The 21,655-nt window shown below is 39.8% G+C and overlaps 2 protein-coding genes and 1 long non-coding RNA gene across 3 annotated transcripts; 2 read left to right on the plus strand and 1 right to left on the minus strand.

Annotated features, from left to right (window-relative positions):
- The first annotated feature begins 7,905 nt into the window (after positions 1-7,905).
- Positions 7,906-9,911, plus strand: LOC144652019 (uncharacterized). The gene is made up of 2 exons (XR_013570427.1): positions 7,906-8,095; positions 8,377-9,911. It is a non-coding gene; the product is annotated as an uncharacterized LOC144652019 (long non-coding RNA).
- A 7-nt stretch (positions 9,912-9,918) lies between these two features.
- Positions 9,919-16,133, minus strand: LOC144651840 (uncharacterized). Its single transcript, XM_078511870.1, has 5 exons — positions 15,829-16,133; positions 15,395-15,574; positions 13,262-13,405; positions 11,214-11,407; positions 9,919-10,522 (listed from the first exon to the last, which is right to left on the minus strand). Exons 1-5 carry the CDS (start codon positions 16,013-16,015, stop codon positions 10,403-10,405), a joined length of 825 nt encoding a protein of 274 aa, XP_078367996.1. The 5' UTR covers positions 16,016-16,133; the 3' UTR covers positions 9,919-10,402.
- Positions 16,134-17,919: 1,786 nt separating this feature from the next.
- LOC144651733 (uncharacterized) lies at positions 17,920-20,185 on the plus strand. Its single transcript, XM_078511702.1, has one exon. The coding sequence runs from the start codon at positions 18,241-18,243 to the stop codon at positions 19,684-19,686; it is 1,446 nt and encodes a 481-aa protein (XP_078367828.1). The 5' UTR covers positions 17,920-18,240; the 3' UTR covers positions 19,687-20,185.
- Positions 20,186-21,655: the final 1,470 nt, after the last annotated feature.

Here is a 21,655-nt window from a genome sequence, read left to right on the forward strand (position 1 = left end):
AAATAAATAAATAAATAAATAAATAAATAAAGCAAAAATCGCCTCAGACGTTTGACCACGGTGGAACCCAGACCTTCAGTGCTCAGCAAAAGCCGAGTAAACCAAATTGATAAGCAATTAATAAACAATGTCAATATTATTAGTGTGAATAAAAACCGTTAAGATACGAAGATGCGAACGCACTACTTTCCATTTTTTGAAACACTTCCCATTTGGCTAAAAACTTGAAACGTCTTCCTCCTAGCCTATTACTTTTCTTCAACAACTTCAGTTTAATATTTACCTCAAGATTTTCAGTTAGCTTGATAAAAGACCTGAAATTCTAAATCCCACGGTGTGAAAAATCCATTTTCATTATATTTTACGCAAAGCAGCACCAGGTTCTTTCTTAGAAAAAAGTTACAGAATTCCCCAAAACTTGAACTGTCCACTAAAGCTTATGTAAGTTCCTAGCGGCAAACGTAGTAGAGTAGTTTGTAAGTTATTAGCGCTTACACCATAGCTTATGCTCTGGGTGAATTACAGCTCTCAAGCAGCGATGTAAGGGTCTTTTTCGCTGACCTCGCAACGTGGAGGCAAATGATGCCCTGCGCACGTACTTGATCTGTATTATGACACATAACATACTGTATATGCAATCAAATTGGATGACTTATAAACATGCTCTGATCTCTCTTTCTTCTTTCTTTAGGAAAAAAATTCCCATGATTTGGCCTTAGAATCAAGTAATCATTGAGCATTTTGTGGAAGTATTATTCGTTTTTCATCACGGAAGAATTCTCTAATTAGCATTCCATATATATAGTATAATATAAAGTATTCTTCTAGGGCGCGTTTTTTTATTCACAATTCTGGAATGAGAATGGCTAGAATGTGAAATGCACGCGTTTTTCTATTCCGCATTCCGATTCTGGAATGGACAGAATGCCATTCCATCCATTTTGCTCCTGGGGCCAGAATGAACAGAATGTTGCAAATGAAATCCAAGATGGCGGACGGCATAGCCCACGATTCGAGGGATGTGTCTCATCTCCTTTGTGAATCGCACTACCAGAACATTCGACAAATGCATTACGGACTTCCTAATTTCTTCCTCCTCTTTATTAAGTAGAAAAATTGCTGCGATAATGGCTGCAATGGCAGCCTCTTCGCCGGCCGCCATATTTGTTATGCAATGTTTACTCGTGGGCGTTTTTTTAATGCAGGCAATCCGAATTATTCCTAGCATTCTGTACCAACCATTCTTATTCCAGAATTGTGGGTAAAAAAACCTGCCCCTAGTCTACCGATATCGCAAACGGATCTCAACATAAACAAGGAAAATTATCACCACCAACACCACAATGAATGGTTGCCAACTCGGCGTCAGGAAAGAACTGATTCTCGATCGGAACTTTTCAAAAACAGCTTCACCTGGCACAGAAATGTAAAGTTTATTTAATTTTTTCAGCTCTTTATCCTCCAAATCTCTGTCCGTAACCTGACGATGAATTTCCCGAATAATTCTTTTCGAAAAACTTAAGCAGTTATTAGCTGCCGTATCATACCAATCTTGTGCTGCCATGAGATACGCCCATTCAACATCGAAATCACTTATTCCAATAACTTCATAGCATTTAAACATTTTGTAGATACCACTCTTCAAGACATCACCATTCATCTCTATTTTATATTGTTGACCATCTTCAGTAAAAAGATCTATCCTCCGGACTGGTGTCGGGTTTATAATTTGAAAGGAATTCTCAGAGAAGAAAACACGTATGCCCATTTCCATTCTTGCAAGTTTGCGGCTTTCTTCAACATCTGCATTACTGCGATTTAACAAGTCGGTTTGCAGGAACAGGACAGAAGCATGGCTGGAATGGACGTTCACATAAACTGAGAAAGGAACATCTGTAATACTATCCGCTGAAAGTCGATCAACTTCCTGTCTTGCCTCTTGAAGCGTTTTTCGTCCCTTCCGGTAATCTTCAAACAACAGGGCGGTCTCGGTACTTACAGCTGCTGTACTGACGAATTGGCTGGATTTATTAATCGAGTTAGGGTCGGCACGAAGAATTCGTACATTCCGTGTAGTGGAATCTGAAGTCATTTTCATGGATCACTTCTCTCCGTCTCTTTTGAAATGCTTAAGCGCAAGCTAGGAACGAAAACAAAATAAACATTTATCACTTTTACTAAAAATATAAAATCTAGATTGTAGAAAAATCATTCCACATGGGACCTATGGTACAATCCCCAACCACCCAAGCTTGTACCTCCACAAATATTTTTTTTTTGTTCTATGTTTGTCCCTTCACACTCACTCTCACTTCACCCTCCCTGGCCAGTCCATCAACGACATAGAACTCATTCCCCTAGAACTCAATCACTCGAACAGGGACAGCATTCGTAAAGCCAGAGAAGCATTTTTGATATCAAAGGGCAAGACACTTGAACCCCACGGAATAAACAGACGAGATGAAACATAATCTATTTCTTATTTTTAAAACAAGCTGTTAGTCACGTTTCCGCTTTCTATGTTTGTCAACCAATCATATTTTATTAATATTTTCATTTTAATCATTTTAAATTTTTTAACCGTTTCATTCATTTCGGGAACGAGTGGACGTGCTCGGCGCCGGACCGATGAGAACGAGGCCCAGAGTCGCCGCACCGGGAGAAGATGCGTGGGTCTCTCGCGCCCCCGGGGGCGGACGAGGGAGGAGGGCGGCGCGGCGCCAAAGTGAGAGCCGGGGAACGGGTGGGGGCGTCCCGACCCGGCCAGAGGGAGAGGGGGGGCGGGCGGGGGCGCCGCACCGACGGGGGCGCGGCGGGGAGAGGAGAGGGAGGTGTGGGTGCAGTGCGCGACGGAGCGACGGGGGGATGGGGGAGGGCGGAGAGGAGACCGGAGTCGACGGGGGGAGACGGGAGGAGGGGGAGGCCGCGGCCGCCGCGGAGAGCGCGACGGACTGCGTTGTGCGTGTTGAAAGCGGAGTGACGGCAAAATGACGCCGAACCAAAGTCCGGACAAATCGTCATGGCCGGACATGTGACCGGCGTTATTTTGAGCTGGATTTGTACTTAGCTTTTACAGCCCCTGATGAAGGAGAGTTTTGTCTCACCGAAATATTGGAAAATAAAATTATTACCCTTCTTAGCTGTCCGATCAGCCTTGCAATTGTTTTTTTGCCTCTGTGTCATGTAACTGATTACCTGACATAAAGGATATGCGATGGGGGAAGCTTGTCGGCTCCTTTGTAAGATTTTAGGAATTCAGTTTCCGGGGGGGGGGGGGGGTACTCAGGCATGTTTTGGGTGAGTGCCGCCCGGGTCTCCAAAGTAGCACCCTGTTTTAGAAAGAGTTTCCATCCAAAATGATACCCCGACCCCGTTTGGTGGCACATACCCGTATGGGTATTTTGAGAGAGTACCCCTCCCCCCCCCCGGGATTAATAATAATAATAATAATCAACTTTATTTAACAAGGGTAGACCATGACAGTAAAAAACTGAAAAACCAGTGGCCCTTTAATATTTAACACATACCAAACTTCAAAGCTGTCAAAAGAGTGAGTGTCAGAAATAAACTATAAATAACCATATTATATCTGAAAAATCTAACCATCACAATAGGATGCCTTTTTTTTTAACCCCAGATGTGCGAAATGTTTGTTTAATTTCACAAAACGATTTCGCCTCTAGTCTCTTGTTTTGTTGTTTAAATGATCTTTATTACTGCAAGATTTCAACAGAAACGTTTTACCTGCGTAAATGGAAGTTAGAGAATGCCAAAGAAGGCGACAGATGAAAAAAGAATCGTTGAAATTTATTGCTCTTCTTTGGAATTGTACATGCCACTATTTTGCTGTGAACCGTGTGAAATAGATTGGATATTATTTAGCAAAACAAGCCGGACTCTAGGTCTTCTAAAATCAATCTAGAAACACTTTGAGGTAAGAAAACATCTGTTAGCCACAACCTGGAGAAAGAGCACTTCACTTTTGTTCTCTTCAATCGAAATTAGCAGTGAATTTGAAAGACTTACTGCGAAACGAACACTTAAAATTTTGGAATGAAATTGTAATATAAATCTGACCAAATTTAATAACATTCAATACATAAATAGTCTCAATATTTCAACTAGTTTGTCGGCTTTGTCAGCCTTTCAGAATGTTTTGTTAGTCGGATAAAGGACTATGATTTGGAAATATGAACGAAATGGTATCTTTGTTCATTTATGAAGAAGTCGCCAACATAAAGAATAAACTACACTTTCACTTTAATTTACCGATGCTTCGTGCATTTGTAACTGCCGTAAGCGGTGGCGAGTCTTGTAAGTTCCGTGCTATTAATGCTACAGTAAACACCCGCGAGTAAGAACCTAACATTTAATAACCTGTTAGGCTAAAATTTGCAAATTAGATACCTTTTTTATAAGACCCTATTTAGCCTATAATTATATAGCTGTCAGTAAATACTATATTGTCAGCGCAACTATTTTTCCTTAATTTCTGTGAACTGTCCAATTTGGGATTAAATTTGGATAGTTTCAATTAGGACTTTCACTTAAAATGTACAAACTGTCCAATTTAAGAAAAATTGGACAGTTTTGTCTCAGCCAATCAAATCCAAGAAAAAAAACATGTGACAGATATTAGCCAATTAGCACCAAGCATAGCGTCAGCCCTGTAAACTTGTCGCATTGTTAGTTGACAATGGCGGAATTTTATCAGGCAAATTTGCCACTTTTTTCCATTCCTTTTGAGATTTTCAGCAATAGTAACAAAAAAGAGAAATTTTCTATGTTGTCAGAAGAGGAGCTAGCTATACTAAGAAGCAAAAGCCAAGACCTAAACACCTCCAAGAGTACAAAACTTGGCTGAACGTAAGTGCAGCGAAGCGAAGCACGAAAGCTGAAAGATATCCTTCACCATGAGCTAGATGCAATTCTTTGTCGTTTTTTGCTACAATTCGAAAAAAGAAAAGACGGCGACGAATATGAACGAGATGAATGGAAAGGAGTGTGTCAGATTCAAGAAGTTGTAAAGCTCTTCGGACACTTTGTTGACGAATTTCATCGATTGATGCAGTGTTTTCACTCACTTTGTAGCAAGCTTCGCAAACTCCGGTGAATAAAATTGCACTGTTTTGTTTAAGTTTTATTTGTCAAGACAATGCCTTGAGTGAGTTGCATGTTCTGTGTTATGCCTACTATTATTGAATGCTCTTCCCATTCTGGACATAAGTTTATTGTTTACGCTGGATTGACTGACTGCAAGCTATGTAATTAATATTTAACTGGACGTTTGGCGCCCCCCCTACATGCTTGTCCAATTTGGAAATAATTTGATTCAAAAAATTCCTCTGACAGCCAATTTCGTATACAAATTTGAAAACAGGTTCTTGTTTTCTAAAATTGAAAAATATGTTTAATTTTGGGAAAATATGATAAGTCAACATTCTGGATCCTCTTTGGAGATATGTAACCTAGTAGAAGACTTATTACCCCAGATGCAATGTAATGCATCGAAGTGCAAATTTTAAACAAGTAAAAGGCCGAATACCACTAAAATCTCTATTTAACAACATTGAAATTTTTTCCCCAGAAATTAAGAACCTATTAAGAACCTAATTAGCCTAAATTTGTGTTAATAACCCTTTATGTAAGAACCTATTTTAGGCTGATCTAAAAAACAATAGGTTCTTATTCAACAAATGTGCGCGCTGCCCATATATGGTCAAAATGTTAACTTTATCTGTCATCCGTACATAACAGATATCCTGCGATATATGTAGGTTGCGCAGATTTGTCCGAAGTCTTGCAAAGCGCTGCATAACCGCAGTTTTTCTATCTGCAAACTGTGTTTCGTTGACAATTTGTTGAATAATAAAACAATTATCCTGCTCAATCTTGCGTAATATCGTCTGATTTTAGCCGACGAGGCCGTAGGCCGAGTCGGCTAAGTATCAGGCGATATTCCGTGCGATTTCGCAAGATAATTGTTAATTAGCCCGCACGCAGCTGAATAGCACACAAAGCAAAAATACTCCCACCAGGCCGTTAGAAAGGAGTATAAACGAAAAAGACAGATTATATTTTATAAGATGTACTAAATCTTAGTACATCAGTTATTCACTAGACAGTGAACCGATACATTGTTTTTCTTTAACTATAGTTCGTCTTAAGGTGGCTCGTACCAGTTTTTCTTGCGTGGGAAGTCTGGTGACTAGCGCGCGTGTCACGCTTCATACCCACGAGTCACGTGCGAGATTTGAAAAGGAAAACAAACATGGCGGCCCAGTGCGAGGTTGCTTTTCTTCAATTTAAGAAAAAATCCGCGTTCAACTGAATGTGTTTCAACAAGATCATTTTAAGTAAACTTAGGGTGCGTTTCTTTGGAAAAATCCAAAATTGGATCATTGATCTCAGATCACACGGATACTTTGCCCCCAAAGAAACGAAGAATCCGAAAACGGATTTTTTGCCATGACAACCCCGTAAACATTTCGCACAGAACATAAAATATCAGCACAAATTTATTTTTCGTCGAACGTATCCTAGCTAAAATAATTTAAGCATACAAAATCCTTTACAAAAACCACACGTCGAAGTAGATCTTCTTTAGCATTAAGCACAATGTGGCGAGAAAGCATCTGAGAGCGAAAATGATTGCGAAATGATCAGTGCAAATTTCACTCGTGACATTTTCAAAAGGATACAACTTCCGTAGGCACACAGTGGTTGTTCTAGAAAACCTGTATCCCGTTTAAAATGATACTACATACCTATCTGAAGCTACCGTTTCCTTTTATCGTGAAATAGTTTTGTATTTTGATCGAAATAACCGCCTAAAACTTTCCGTATGGCAGTGTTTACAAAGAGCGAACCTGTATTTTCACAGCAAAGACCGCTGGGCCAAGGTATTTTTTTCGAATCCTTTCCCAAAGAAACGCACGGATCATGAATCCTAAAAATCCGGATTCAGATATGATCTGATGTATCCACTCGAAGTGTGGATTCTTCAGATCATTGATCCAAGATTAATCCATTTTCGGATATAGGTAAAGAAACGCAAAATCCGTTTTTGGATCAAGAATCCGGATTTGGATTTTTCCCAAAGAAACGCACCCTTAATGTTCGTCAGTCAAAATGTTTTTGGATCTCACTGCTCGAGTTACAAAAGCAAATTCGCATGTGCAACGATCGATCTTGTCGGAGATCATGAGCCAATTCCACTTTTTTTGTTTCAGCTTATTTGAGTTCGCTGTCAAACACATGATTATTCAGACAAAGAAATACTTAAAAGTAAGACCAAAGAGGCACAACTGGCGCCAACTGAAACTGGCTAAATCCCATGAAATCCTGAGCTGAAAAGTTTCGCAGACAAAGCGAGGGGAAGTCCATGCGTGTTGCGCGAGTATGTGCCTGCAAAGATCAGCGGTAGTCAGAACTGAGCATGAGTAAATGCCAAACATATAAAATCAAATTTTGAAGTGCGTGGAAACGCGCGTGGGAATTATCGAATTCGCGAAGGCTTTAGCAAGAAAACCAACCCGATAACCCCTATTTTTTGCATTTTTTTGGGGTTAGAAAAAATCTAAAAAAATTCTACGAAAGGAATTTTTAATTACTTACAAATTGCTGTTTCTTGCACTTGCAAAAAATCCGCTTCGTAGAATTTTTCTAAAATTATTATACAGTTTCCTTTTCAGCTGCCAAAAGTTATCACGAGAATTTTTTAAAAATGGGGGTCAGCGAGTTAGGTTTCAAGATCTAAGCACCGGAAGCTGAAAAAGGGTCCTAATAATCATTGGCCATCGTTGCCATGGTAACCACTGATGACGTCATAATTGATACATTTTGGATCAACAACACAATGACCACAATGGGTAATTTAATCATACAAAAATTTTGTTACGATCTTTAATTGATTTTTGGCCATTTTCTTTCAAAGGTCGCACAGTCAAAAACCAGAAAACTGGTACGAGCCACCTTAACCTAATGTCAACAAACTTGAAAAAATTATGCGATGCTCACCTCGATAGCTTCTTGACTTTCGAAGGCCGTTAATTCATAAGTTCGCCGTTTTTCGTCGCTCCATTTTCGCTTCTAAGTAAGTTTGACTCTATCGGCATGCCTCTTCAGTTCTGTAAGCTGTTTAAATCCGCTAAATGTTGTAGTCTTAGTCAATTAAACCTAGCTCGAAGCGACCGAAGCTCAGTGCCACGTATACTAGTTTCCAGTCCTTACGTTGCTGCACCATAGTAACCGCTCGCTATTTTCAGTTCTCCTCGATGTTAAATGAATTCAAACAATCACAATCAATAACAAAGATTTTGCATATTACTCATATTTAAATATATATTTTTGAGACTTGTCTTTAATTTATCCTAGATATTTCAGATGGACCTGATGTCTGACAGGCCGATCAAACAGTTACGAACATCGCTGGACAGGACGCATCTTGTGTGCATTCCTGCCTACAAAAATACAAATTTGGGCACGGGATGCGGGGGTTTTTTTTTGGGAAATCGTAGCGACCTGAATAAACGTTCTAGCAGAGAAAGCGAATCAACCAGGCGAGCATTAAGTGGTGTCTCACTTCAAAACAAACTATAGACTGTGCCTGGTTAAGCCGCGAGTTATCTAATTGAAACTGTCTAGAAAGTGCTAGAAACCGACAGACGAGCAGACAGCAGAGAGTACAGGAAAGTGCACGTGGTGTAATTGTTCAAGCTCTTTACATTTATTGTAATCTTGAGGAGATTGTTTCAACAGTTCAACTGCTAGATATGGCATATAGTGATGCTAGCTCTGCTCTCCTGAATAAGACAATCAGAGTTTCGGTGTCGTGCTTTCTTGCAGCCACAGGCAAGGCTTCAAGAGCAAGATGTACCCCCGTGGGGTACTCCCCCAAAATACCTAGAACGGGGTATCATTTTGAATGCAAATTCTTTCTCAAACAGGGTGCTAATTTGGAGACCCGGACGGCACATATCCACCCAAAACATACCCGAGTTCCCTTCCGGCGGGAAATACCGCGGTGATCCACAAAGAAGAATTCAATGTTCCGCTAAGCGACGAACAAACAGAGCTATACAGATTCCAGAAGCACTTGAAAACCTTCACTGGGTTAGAAGAAATCCCAAGGAGTAAGGGATTCGGAGAAAACACGAATGCTAGAGTGCAAAAGGCAGGCAGTGGCGTTGGGACTTTTTCCCTGAGGACACAAGATGCGTAGCAATATCTACATCTTACATTTATTAACTTTTGCAGGGCCCCTGAAGGAAGTAATCTATCCAAGGGATTATCCAAGGATGAAGAGAGTCATTACAAATTCTTCCAAATTCTTACATTTTCTTAAATTTTGGGGCAAATCTCAGCCTCAACGTTCTAATAATATACGTATAAGGCACGCATGAATGCATGCAGAGGCGATGACGTTTCACAATGATCAAAAAAATCACTATTTTTTTGGTTTTTAATTTTTATTTTAAAACTTAAAGATTTGCTCGAATCACAAAACAACCTTCCAGTACATCACATCGGAAACTCATACAAAGTATATAATGTCATTGTTATGACCTTCATTTTTCGCGTATAGAAATGCTTTAGCGAATGTACGACCCAAGAGTCTGAAAGATGTGTAAATCAAACTTGCAAGATGAGGATAACAGTGAATTACTTACGCGGAGGGCTTGCTCTAGAGCGCTTTCTTCCTCTCGGTGTCGAAGGAGCAGACATTTTTTTTCTTCGCTTCAAACACGATCAGCAGACTCACGTGTCGAAAAGCGCGGGAAATAGATCAGGTGACCGACACACTCGCAAGGAATTCTGGATGCATAACTAAAGTCCTACCCTCCCACCCCTCCCGCAGCGAATTCATAAGCACCAAACCGCAATAGTATTGTTTAAGAATAAGACACAAACGAACAATACCAAGACTAGAACTGAAACTTTATTTATCAACATAAATAAAATAACTTGTGGAATAAATTATAACATTGTAAATGTCGTAAATTTGTATGCGCTTTTTATAACTCTTTTTATTCATTCATTAAAATTAATTAATTGTTACTTAATTTAATAATTTTAAGTCGCTCTCTAAGCTCGCTACTATGTGTTCCCTGTATGTTTTTGAGAAAAATGTCTCTTGACAGGGAAAATTGACAAAAAGTAAACCGAACAATTTACATTTTACTACTTGACCATTTGACCGAACAGACCTCCATATAAAAAGAATATAATTTATCCGATTCCTTTTCAAAAATAACTATAACTTTAAAAAACATTTTAAATACATTTTGAAATTAAAAATTCATTTGTATTCCTCTTGAAAATATATACAAAAATATATACAACTATATTAAAAATTCGATGCTGAAAGTGACGCTATTAAATTTTACGTCGCATCTTAATATTATTTTGTTTCTTCCTCTGGTTTGTCGTCTTTCAGCCAGCGATGCAACGTCTCAGTGATGTAGTGCTTGAACTTTCGCATCACCACGTTACCGACTGAGGAAACCGCCTCGGGCATAACCTGACGACAAAAAACAACAACGAGAAACAACGATTAGTCGTCATTGCAGAATTACACATCAATCATTTCGGTCAAAATTTTTATCTCGTTGCAAGACAAGGTTGAAACTAAACTTGTTTGGCCCCTTAGTGGTCCCTTGGACCTGAAGGCTTCGCTTTGAAGTCGCAGCTGAGCCCAGTGCTTTTTCTTCTTGGATCTGGGATGAAAAGTTCCTTGGAGCCCAAGGGAAATCCAAGGGAGCCCAAGGCGGCGAATTTTTTTAAGCACTGGGCATGAGGAACCCTTACAGCCCATATTGCTTACTGAAAATGGAAAATCATCCGATCCAGTCAGTGCAATGTGCACATTTTTTTGGAGAAAATTGAGTTGTTTTGCTGAAAATAAAGGCGCTAAATCGTTTTATGGTGTTCTTCACTGAGGCCCCAGAAGAATTGTTATATTTCTCATTTCAGTTGTGGCAAAATATCTAAAATATATACTAGTTTTCAACGGAATAATACAGATATCCGAAGGATCAAAGAAGCACCGCTTATAAGATATGTAAAAATGGGTGTCGCATTTTCTTTAAATTTGTGTCTCTTTACGATTTACTCGCACAGTCAATCAGTGCAGTGTACGAAAAATATATATCAAAAGTTCGACCCATAGTTTACGGTAACAAAAACCACGTTGACTCATGTTCATCACCCACCTCCACGGCAAACTCTTCTGAGCCAAGTTTTATGACTCCCCTGTAGAGGGACCTATCTGCGGCTGAGTGCGCCCCTCTACTCTCGACGTCGCGGATATATTCTAACTGCAAGTCGGCAATTATTTTTTCAGATGCAGTCACTACGTCGCTGCCCGAATCCACGATGAAATGGATGAGCTCTGAAGAGCGGGCGTCTGAAAAAAAAACAGAGGCAGGAGTTAGCAAAGACGAAGGTTAGCCAACTGAATTAATGACTATCTTACTGTCTGATTGACTGACCATTTAAATGACTGACTGACTGTTTGACTGTTTGACTGACTGACTGACTGACTGACTGACTGTCTGACTGGCCAAATGAATGAATGAATGACCAACTTACTTTCTGATTGACTGACCAGCCAAATGGCTGACTGACTGACTGACTGACTGACTGTCTGACTGGCCAAATGAATGAATGACCAACTTACTTTCTGATTGACTGACCAGCTAAATGGCTGACTGACTGACTGTCTGACTGGCCAAATGAATGAATGACTTACCGTGACTGACTGACTGACTGACTGACTGACTGACTGACTGGCCAAATAAATGAATAACTAACTTACTGTCTGATTGACTAACTGGCTGGCTGACAGGCTGGCTGGGTGATGGCTGACTGTCTGACTGACTGACTGATTGACTGACTGACTGACTGGCTGGCTGGCTGGCTGATTTCTTCTTCTCCTACTGACTGACTGACTGACTGACAGACTGACTGACTGACGACTGACTGTGAGCCGCTGCTGCTGCACTCTGACACACTGACTGACACTGACGATGAGTGAGGCTGGCTGGCTGGCTGCTTTTGTCTTCTGTCTGTCTGTCTGTCTGTCTGTCTGTCTGTCTGTCTGTCTGTCTACCTGACTGACTGACTGACTGTTATTAGGTCACTGATAAGATGAGTGAAAGGTTTGATTAAATTTACTCACAGGTAACTGATTACCTTGACTAAACCTACCCAGTCCTAACTTCTTGCAAAGAGTATTTAACAAACCAATAGTTCTATACATACTTTCTCCTGTGTCAGACTTGAGATAGCCTGGCACACACAGGAAAGGGTGCTGGTTATCCTCCATATCTGGGGGCTGTCCCCAGTAACCAAGGACCCCTGTGCTGGTGTCAGGCTCTGCCACTGTGCTGGTGTCTGACTGACTGTCTGACTGGCCAAATGAATGAATGACCAACTTACTTTCTGATTGACTGACCAGCCAAATGGCTGACTGACTGACTGTCTGACTGGCCAAATGAATGAATGACTTACCGTGACTGACTGACTGACTGACTGACTGACTAACTGGCCAAATAAATGAATAACTAACTTACTGTCTGATTGACTGACTGGCTGGCTGACAGGCTGGCTGGGTGATGGCTGACTGTCTGACTGACTGACTGATTGACTGACTGACTGACTGACTGACTGACTGGCTGGCTGGCTGGCTGGCTGGCTGATTGTCTGTCTGTCTGTCTACCTGACTGACTGACTGACTGACTGACTGACTGACTGACTGGCTAGCTGGCTGGCTGGCTGGCTGGCTGATTGTCTGTCTGTCTGACTGACTTACTGACTGACTGACTGACTGACTGACTGACTGACTGACTGACTGACTGACTGACTGGCTAGCTGGCTGGCTGGCTGGCTGATTGGCTGTCTGTCTGACTGACTTCTGACTGACTGACTGACTGACTGACTGACTGACTGACTGACTGACTGGCTGGCTGGCTGGCTGGCTGGGTGGTTGGCTGGCTGGCTGGCTGGCTGGCTGGCTGATTGTCTGTCTGTCCGTCTGTCTGACTGACTGATTGACTGGCTGGCTGGCTGGCTGATTGTCTGTCTGTCTGTCTGTCTGTCTACGCTGACTGACTGACTGACTGACTGTTATTAGGTCACTGATAAGATGAGTGAAAGGTTTGATTAAATTTACTCACAGGTAACTGATTACCTTGACTAAACCTACCCAGTCCTAACTTCTTGCAAAGAGTATTTAACAAACCAATAGTTCTATACATACTTTCTCCTGTGTCAGACTTGAGGTAGCCTGGCACACACAGGAAAGGGTGCTGGTTATCCTCCATATCTGGGGGCTGTCCCCAGTAACCAAGGACCACTGTGCTGGTGTCAGGCTCTGCTGCTTTGTGCCATTTCAGAAATGTTGCTGGCGTGAATAAAAGAAAACATAAAGGTGAAGGTCTACTGCAAAGGTCTACTGCATTGTATATTCATGAGGACTGAGCATTTTAGTCTAGCTTCAATTATAAAAATATAATACACAGACTTTTTGGTTTACTGTCAACAGAACAGTTCTGATCTGATGCCACTCTAGGTTGCATGTGACTATTAAAAAATAATTTTAACCTTGCAGTCTGTCTGCAGGGAACTTCGTAAACAAAATGCAAAATGGATACAGCCATCAAAAGTAAACATGAACTGAGAAAAACACAATCGGAGCAAACTATTACGTTAAAAAGAAAGTTTGATTTTTTTAAAAAAGTACCCTTTGTTTTATACAAGAATAACGATTATTTAGACAAACAACATATACAATAAAATCTCTAAAAGTAAACAATTTCGGAGAATACTCAGTGAGCTAGAGAAGTCACAATGCATTCGACATGACGAATCACTCGTTGTACTGATATTAAAACATTTCAGGACGCGGGGAAGCATAAAGTGTCTTATCAAAAGTTACGAAGTTAATTCGATAAAAGGCTTCGATAGCTTTGTTGTAGGAAAATAATGCACAAAACGAGAACTCAAACTAATTGCAGCTAGCATTTTACAATTTTGACTTTTGTGTTCGAATTGGACAAACACAGTATTGGCATGGCAGCATTTAGTACAATGTGTTACTATCGGCAGCAATGAGCGCAGTAGTTTAATACCCAGAAATGTTCAATCTAGAATTACTGTAAAACTCGAACACACAAGTGTTATAGAAGGGAACAGAAATCTTCAGGAATAAAGCCGAATAAAGGCGAGTAACCAGCAACTTTCTTCTTCACTTGAACTAGTGAAGCCCAGAAAAGATATATGTGAAAGACATTTGACACACTGGTTTCAGTCACAACGTACATAACACAAAACTGACCGCAATTTTCTATCAAAGTGATTAGTTGCCTGATATTATATGGTCGAAGACAAAAACTACGGTAAATACAACAAATCATACACACGAAATTTAATTTCAGTTAGCAGCTTTCACTGTCTGATCCAAACATAGCTACAGTTGAACTAACTCCAAGCTTCTTTACAAAACTATCAACCTTTTGTCGACAACTTTGATATCGTTTCGTTACAAAGAAAATTTGTCTTCTAAAGTCTTTGTTTTAGCTTCAAATCAGAACCCTGCTAAGTCCAAACAGCCACAGCATTTCAGTCAAAAGAACAACGGTGTATCAACAAACATTAGTTTAAGCATGATTTTTTTGTTAAGCTTTCTCCGCATGAGAGTACATGCGGTCAACACGAAATCGCGAATTTATCCTACCCGATTTTAAATGAAAATTTAAACTTTTCAACTTTTTTGTTTGTTACTGTTAACGTATCGTCAAAAAGATATAGTTTAATGCGGCCATTGGAGTCGAGAAAGTGTACTGCCGTATATCTGAGAAAAACGTTGAAGCGTGACACCCTGACATACAAGAGAAACATGGCCACGCGTCTTTTTGCATTGAAATGTTTTACTCTTACACTTTTATGTGCTACATAAACAACAGTTTGATAGTTTAAATTGAAGCCATAACAGACTAGAAAAGCTTCGAGGCTTATAAAAGGGGAGTCCCCGTTTGAATGTATTGTTCTGAAACGGGAAAGTTGTTTTCGATCAAGCGTCACTGGGGTAATATCCCTTGAAAGTTGTTTGATTCAAACAATTTCCTCCACAATACTGATCTAAAAACAAAAAGCAGGGTGCATTGCTAACGTTAAAATAAGCATATCCCGCCGTTCAAAGACTAAGCTTTGATTAACTAAATATAACTGGAGTTTATAACGCTGTTTGACTAAAAGATCGGACTTTTCGTTTTTAAGAGTTGAAAGCTGTATTTATAGACCTGAATTTAAGCATTTTCAACACAGCAAGTTAAACAAGTAAACAAATCAGCCAGTTAGAATAGCAATTGAAAATAAAATTTCTTGTAATTACCTGACCACTTGACTCTTTTTCTGTGCCCAGGAATCATTATTTCTAAGGAATTGAGTAGCTCCTCCGTAAATTCGACGTTTTTAAGGTCCCTGACGTTCTTGATCCCTTCTGCTCTGAATCGATCCAAGTACTCTGTTAGGCCAAGATGTTTGAGCCATTCTTCAATGTCTAACACAGCAGCTAATGGGAAAAAAATCAACATTACAAGTTGAATTGTTTATAATGACAGTTTGACATTAAAGACGGAAATGGTATTCAAATTGATAAAATTATTTCTTAACCTTTAGGAAGATCAAATACGTTGTATCGGTGAAATCTCCGTGAGAGGATTCGTTAATATTTTAAGCGATCGCCGTAAAATCGTCTTGCCATGTTCCGTAAATATTTATCAATACAGACATGCGGCAAATTTCAATAAGAAAATATATTCTTACCCGCTTCTAAGATTTTAGCTCTGTCATCTGGGTCCCTAATAATTATATGGTCCAAGTCTTCCTCTTCAATAAGGCACAGATCGAAAGCTGTGTTGTATCCTTGACTTTCAAACCTGCTGCGGTATTTTTCAAGGCCGATTTTCTCAAGAAAAATTTCCGCAGAACTGCTAGAGTCACTAGAGGCCATAATTGTAGTCGGCACAAGTCACAAGTAAAATGAAATTCACTTTGATTCCTAGCGCGTTATGGCTGGAAAAATATTCCGTCGTTGATTGGTGTTTTTTAATTGTTCATTGTCTCTGATTGGCTGTTTAGAATCGAATATTCTTGCGAGGGAAAATGTATGTCACGAAGGGTTTAGAGGACGCTGTACTTGTCTGAACTTGCCCGAACTTGCCCAGATCTAACTCGCAACCTATTGTTATTAAGTGGTGACGTCACAGCAAAACAGAAATCCAAGATGGCGGCGGTATTGTGGTTTCAGTTTCTGTTCAAACTTGCCTGCTCGTAGCTTTACAATACCGTTATTTCCCCGTTATGTGGGCGTGAAATTGAAAATACCTTCCAAGTGAAATCGGTGAGTTCTTCCTGTTCAATTTATTTTGAGCTGAACTTAATATGAACTCTTGAAGCTTCGCTAAGTAGCCCGTTTGCAGCGAAGTTTGTTTTCATTTTGCTGTCGTTAGTTTATTAATCTTGGTGATCGATCTAAAATAAATGAGCATGAGTTGCATACCTTCTTTTTCCTTTCAATGCTGCAAAGCGTCGCGTTTAATAATACACAAGAAAGTTATTGATCATGACAATATTATTGATGGTATATTGGTCTGCTTGGGTGTTTCTCTCAAAAGTTTAAAGCTTTGATCAGTTTCCGATTGTCGGAAATAATCAATCTATCCTTGCAAAAAGTATACAATTAAAATTCATATGCTGTAATTAATTATTAGCTTTAAAGGTAAAAAATATTTTCCGGCAAAATACTATTTCTCAGATTAAACAGCCACAATAAACTTCACAAGTTGTGTGAAATTCTTCTTGATTATTGAGCTTACATTGTGTAAGTGGATGCGAGAAAGATGTTCCAAAAATATCAAACATAAACATGAAAATAGCATATTTTGTTTCACTTTAAAATTGAAAATGAAAAATGCTGCATCACAAAATGTTCATGATTATTCTAACTTAACTCACAAGTAATGTTTTACACTCGGTCTACATGTACGTCTAAGGATCAGTCTAAAATTTGGCGTTACTACAGAATACAGGGCCATTTTTGAAGACAGATAAATCTGGTGGCTCGTTTGGCTCTGTAGTCACTGCCGAGCCAAACGAGCCACCAAATCTTTACACTGAATACTTCCACTGCCGAGCAAAATGGGGTTTACCAGAAATTCAACCTGCGAGAAAATATCCTTTGCTTTCCAGTTGAATACAGTAGAACCCTGGTAACTCGAACTGGGATAACTCGAACAACCCCGTTAACTCGAACAAAATTCTATTTCCCTTGGATTTGAACCCACTTTTCAGCCATTTTTACTCGGTTAACTCGAAAACCCCGGTAACTCAAACTAAATTTCATTTCCCTTGATCAAAATTTGGGTCAAATTTACCCCGATAACTGAAATTGTGGTTCTTGCAGCTTGCCACGTACATGTATGCCCATTGATATCGCATTAGCACTTCTTCTCGTGTAATCGGATTTAAACACTAAAACGAAAAACCACAGCAATTTGATTTTATTTAGAGCAACAAATAGATCACGTATCTGACAGTCATTTTCCACTCTTATCACAAAAATGTATGATCGTGTGAGAGTTTCTGACGAGATAAGTTTAATTTGCACTGTTCTTTGTACTGAGGTGCTGAAAAATCGATAAAATTGAATATTTAATCGACCCCGATAACTTGAAACCCTGCTAATTTGAAGTATTTTTCGTTTCCCTTCAGAGTTCGAGTTACCGGGGTTCTACTGTAGTACCATCTATGTATTTACAGATTTTGTTGTCAGCTAGTCTTCTTAACTGAAATCATGCTCAAAGGCCACTTTCCCTTGATTTGCAGGACAACGGTTTTAACCAACATCTTGGGACACTACAATCCGAATCACCCGAGATTGAGCTAGGTCACAGGATAGGTCAACACAAATCAACAAATCAGTAATCTGTTTTTTTCAAAATGGAGGATCAACAAAGTAATGCATCACAAAGCTATAAAACCTTTGTTATACCTAGTTGGCCATATGAATAATGGAGAAAGGTCCTAAAGAAAATTGAGTTGGAGGATGAAAATGGACAGATTGCTCATGCCGTTCCATCACCCAATGATGAAGAGGACTTTGAGCCAGACCACTGGGCCAGTGATCTCTCTGCGCCTGTTGATAACAATGTCCCACTGTGTCATTTACTGCACTTCATGGAACCAGAATTAAATGGCAGTGGAAATGAGAGTAAAGAAATACTTGAAGAGATGACTGAAATGATGAGGAAAACAACTGAAAAGCTACATTCTTGCTATCTTGTTTTTGAAAACTGTTATGTCATACCAGTTGGGAGTGTGGCTGAGAACACAAAAATTGGAAAAGCAGATGAATTTGACTTTGCTGTTGTTCTTCCATATTTCAAAACCTTTGACAAACTTTTTCCCATAATTTTCAAGAAAGATGAATCGTTATTGTACAGTGACCCAGCTTATCTTGCTCTTGCAAATGATATGGCCATGGAGGACGAAACAAAGGACATACAAGAAAACTTTCAGGCAGCATTGAAGTGTGTGTGGTCTCTCTATATGGTGGATTTTATCCCTGAAGGCTGGGAGCTGCATGCACCTGAATTGAGTTGCCATGGTGCCGAACATGGCATAGCAAGAACGTTCCATCTTAATCGTCTCTCAGATGGATTTCTTGTTGATATTGACATTTGTTTTTGGACACCCATTCATAAGTCCACTCTAGCAGAGAAGGTTGATCGCTTAGTTCATAAGCATTATCTATTGGAAAATTGTCTTGATAATGAAATGAAATTGTTTGCCATACTTCCTACAGATCGGAATTTGGATTATTCTACAAACATGGTTCGCTTTGCAATGTCCGTAAAGGAGAGTGAAGCATTAAACAAATATGGACCAAATAATGGCCGCATCCAGTGCTACAGACTTGCAAAATGCATCGCAAAGTACTTTATTCCAAACATTCAGAAAAAGAAAAACTGTTCGAGGTGCCAAGATCGCCTTGTTTCTTCATATGCACTGAAAAACATAGTTTTATACATGGCAAATAATTACCCAGATGACAAGATGTGGACCAAAGAACAACTGGGAAACAGAGTTTGTGAAGTCTTTTCCATTCTGAATTTTTGCACAACAATCAACATCAGCCAGATCTCAGCATTTTTTACCCCGTATATCATTCAACTACGTACCTTGTCAGAAAAATATGATTCTGCAAATGGCGTGTTGGAACACAAAGATACTGAGTGTTCTTTCAATGAAGCAGAAGATCCATTATTCACGGAGGACCCAATTTCCAAGAAAGGTGTCCAGAATGATTCTGCAAATGGTGATCTGGAAGACAAGGATACCGGGTGGTCTTTTAATAAAGCAGAACATTGCTTTCTTCCAGAAATGAAGATGTTAGATCCATTATTCACAGAGGATCCAATTTCCAAGAAAGTTCTCCAGAACTACTTTAGTTTCCTTCATGAATCAGATTGGAGTGTACCTGAAGTAGTTGACCGCTTGAATGAAACATTAACTGCTTTGATGGAAAGTGAAGAGAGTGAAAGAAAAGAATATGCAAATAGACCGGGCTGTCTTTGTTTTCAGCCATATTCCACTTCAGACTTTGCTGTGGAAACATCGTGATCTTAAATGGCTGGATATGACAATGACTGATATTTAACAATTAGATTAGGCTATTACTAAAAGCCAGAACGCCGGAACACTGGAATACCAAAACCCGGAATGCAAAAAATATATTGTGTAACCCTTACAAATATTTAACAATAATTATTATCCTGCGAAATCGCACGGAATATTGCCTGATACTTAGTCAAGGAGGTCGTAGGCCTTGTGGGCTAAACTCGGACGATATTCCACAAGCTTGAGCAGGATTCTCGCGAGACGAGAATCTCGTCTCGCAAGAAGAGTTTCTCGTCTCGCGAGAAACGAGACGAGAGGTGGTAACTTACTTTTGAGCGGTACTGTAAGCGAGGCTCCGCCCAAAAGGGGTACCTTTTTCAGGCTTCTGGTATATAAATGGGAAGGGATTTCACATGTTCAGGTATATGAAAGGGTATGGAAATCTGTCATTTAGACTTTTAAAAGGGCCTTTAATTAAAATATTTCGAAAAGTTGCAATTTATGGCTGTATTTTTTTGATTTATTAAGCACTACATGAAAATGACAAGAAAACGTCTTGTTCTTAGTCTTTGCCAGGTCTTTCAGGTATTGAAAGAGGTACCTTTTTTCAGTAAAAGGTATACAAAAGGGGTTCAATTGCTGTCAAAATGGAATATAAAAGAGTAAAGGGTTAGAGCTCAGGGCTGAGCCTCCTCGTATAAAACTTTTTTGGGTACTCCCCCCCCCCCCCCCCCCAGGGAGGTGGCTTATCAGTGACAGACATTCTGTAGCATTAAGAGACTAGGGGCCTGTTTACATGATTCCGGAATGACTTTCATTCCGGAACGAGTTTCGTTCCGGAATGAAGTTCGTTCTGCATTCACATGACAGAGTCGACCGGTTCAACCAACGGCATTTTCACGTGCGTGGTTTTCGCGCGAGATCAAAACAAAATGGCGCATGTTTCGCGCAAACATGTTTTTGTGCCCATTAATGGCCGTATCTGCAATTTTGACGAGTAATTTGACCATAGAGCTGCTTCTTTGGGCGAAACAGTAAATGCTTTTACGTTTTTCGCTCTGAATTCAAACTGTGCAGTCCGTATGCGGTTTCGCGAGTTGCGGCTTCATCTCGGAACGAAATTCGTTCTGTGTTTACATGATACCAGAATGAAATGTCATTCCAGAACGAAACTTTCATTCCGGAATGAAAACCGGAATGAACTCATTCAGGAATGACTTGACTTTCGTCTCGGTATCATGTAAACAGATACAGAGAAATGTATGGGGATGGAATGAACTCGTTCCGGAATGAAAGTCATTCCGGAATCATGTAAACAGGCCCTAAGAGTGTTGCTGCTCCCCCAGGTTTTTATACTATATTGCTGGTAACCTACCAGTTTTTTATAACAGGACAAAGGTGTTAGTTTCCAAATGAAGTGTTGTGCTGTGTTGGCGGGCAAGTGACTTGGATGGTTATGACTGGAAGTTGATAAAAGTAAAAAAAAAAAAAAGCCACTGCAGCAAATTTTGAAAAACTGACATTTCGAGGGTTAGCCCTTTGATGGAGTGAAAAGCAAATAGTGCTCTGAGAAAGGTTTAATGCTTGACAAAGGGCTAATGCTCGATGCTTTGCTCCAGTTCAGTTTACATTTACATTTGATAATTGTTTTATTCATTTCCTGGGAGGGGGGTACTCCCTATAATGGCCTTTAAGGGGAGGCTCCGCCCAAAAGGGGTACCTTTTTCTGGCCTTAGGTATATATAAACTAAAACATCACTGCTATTCAATTGAGCGAATCTACGAAGAAAATGTATTATTTGCATCCTTGGACTGTGAATTCATAACTAATGATCAGATTCTAACTTTGCTATTAATACAATCACTAACATTGCTTCATTGCTACTTTTATTGACGTTAATGACAAATTTCCTCAAAATTATGTAAGACCGCTTGTGAAACGTCATCGCTTCTGCATGCATTGCGTGCCATT

The sequence above is a fragment of the Oculina patagonica genome, chromosome 4 (assembly GCF_052425735.1).
Source record: "Oculina patagonica isolate OP01 chromosome 4, crgOcupat, whole genome shotgun sequence".
In the NCBI taxonomy this organism is placed as follows: domain Eukaryota; kingdom Metazoa; phylum Cnidaria; class Anthozoa; order Scleractinia; family Oculinidae; genus Oculina; species Oculina patagonica.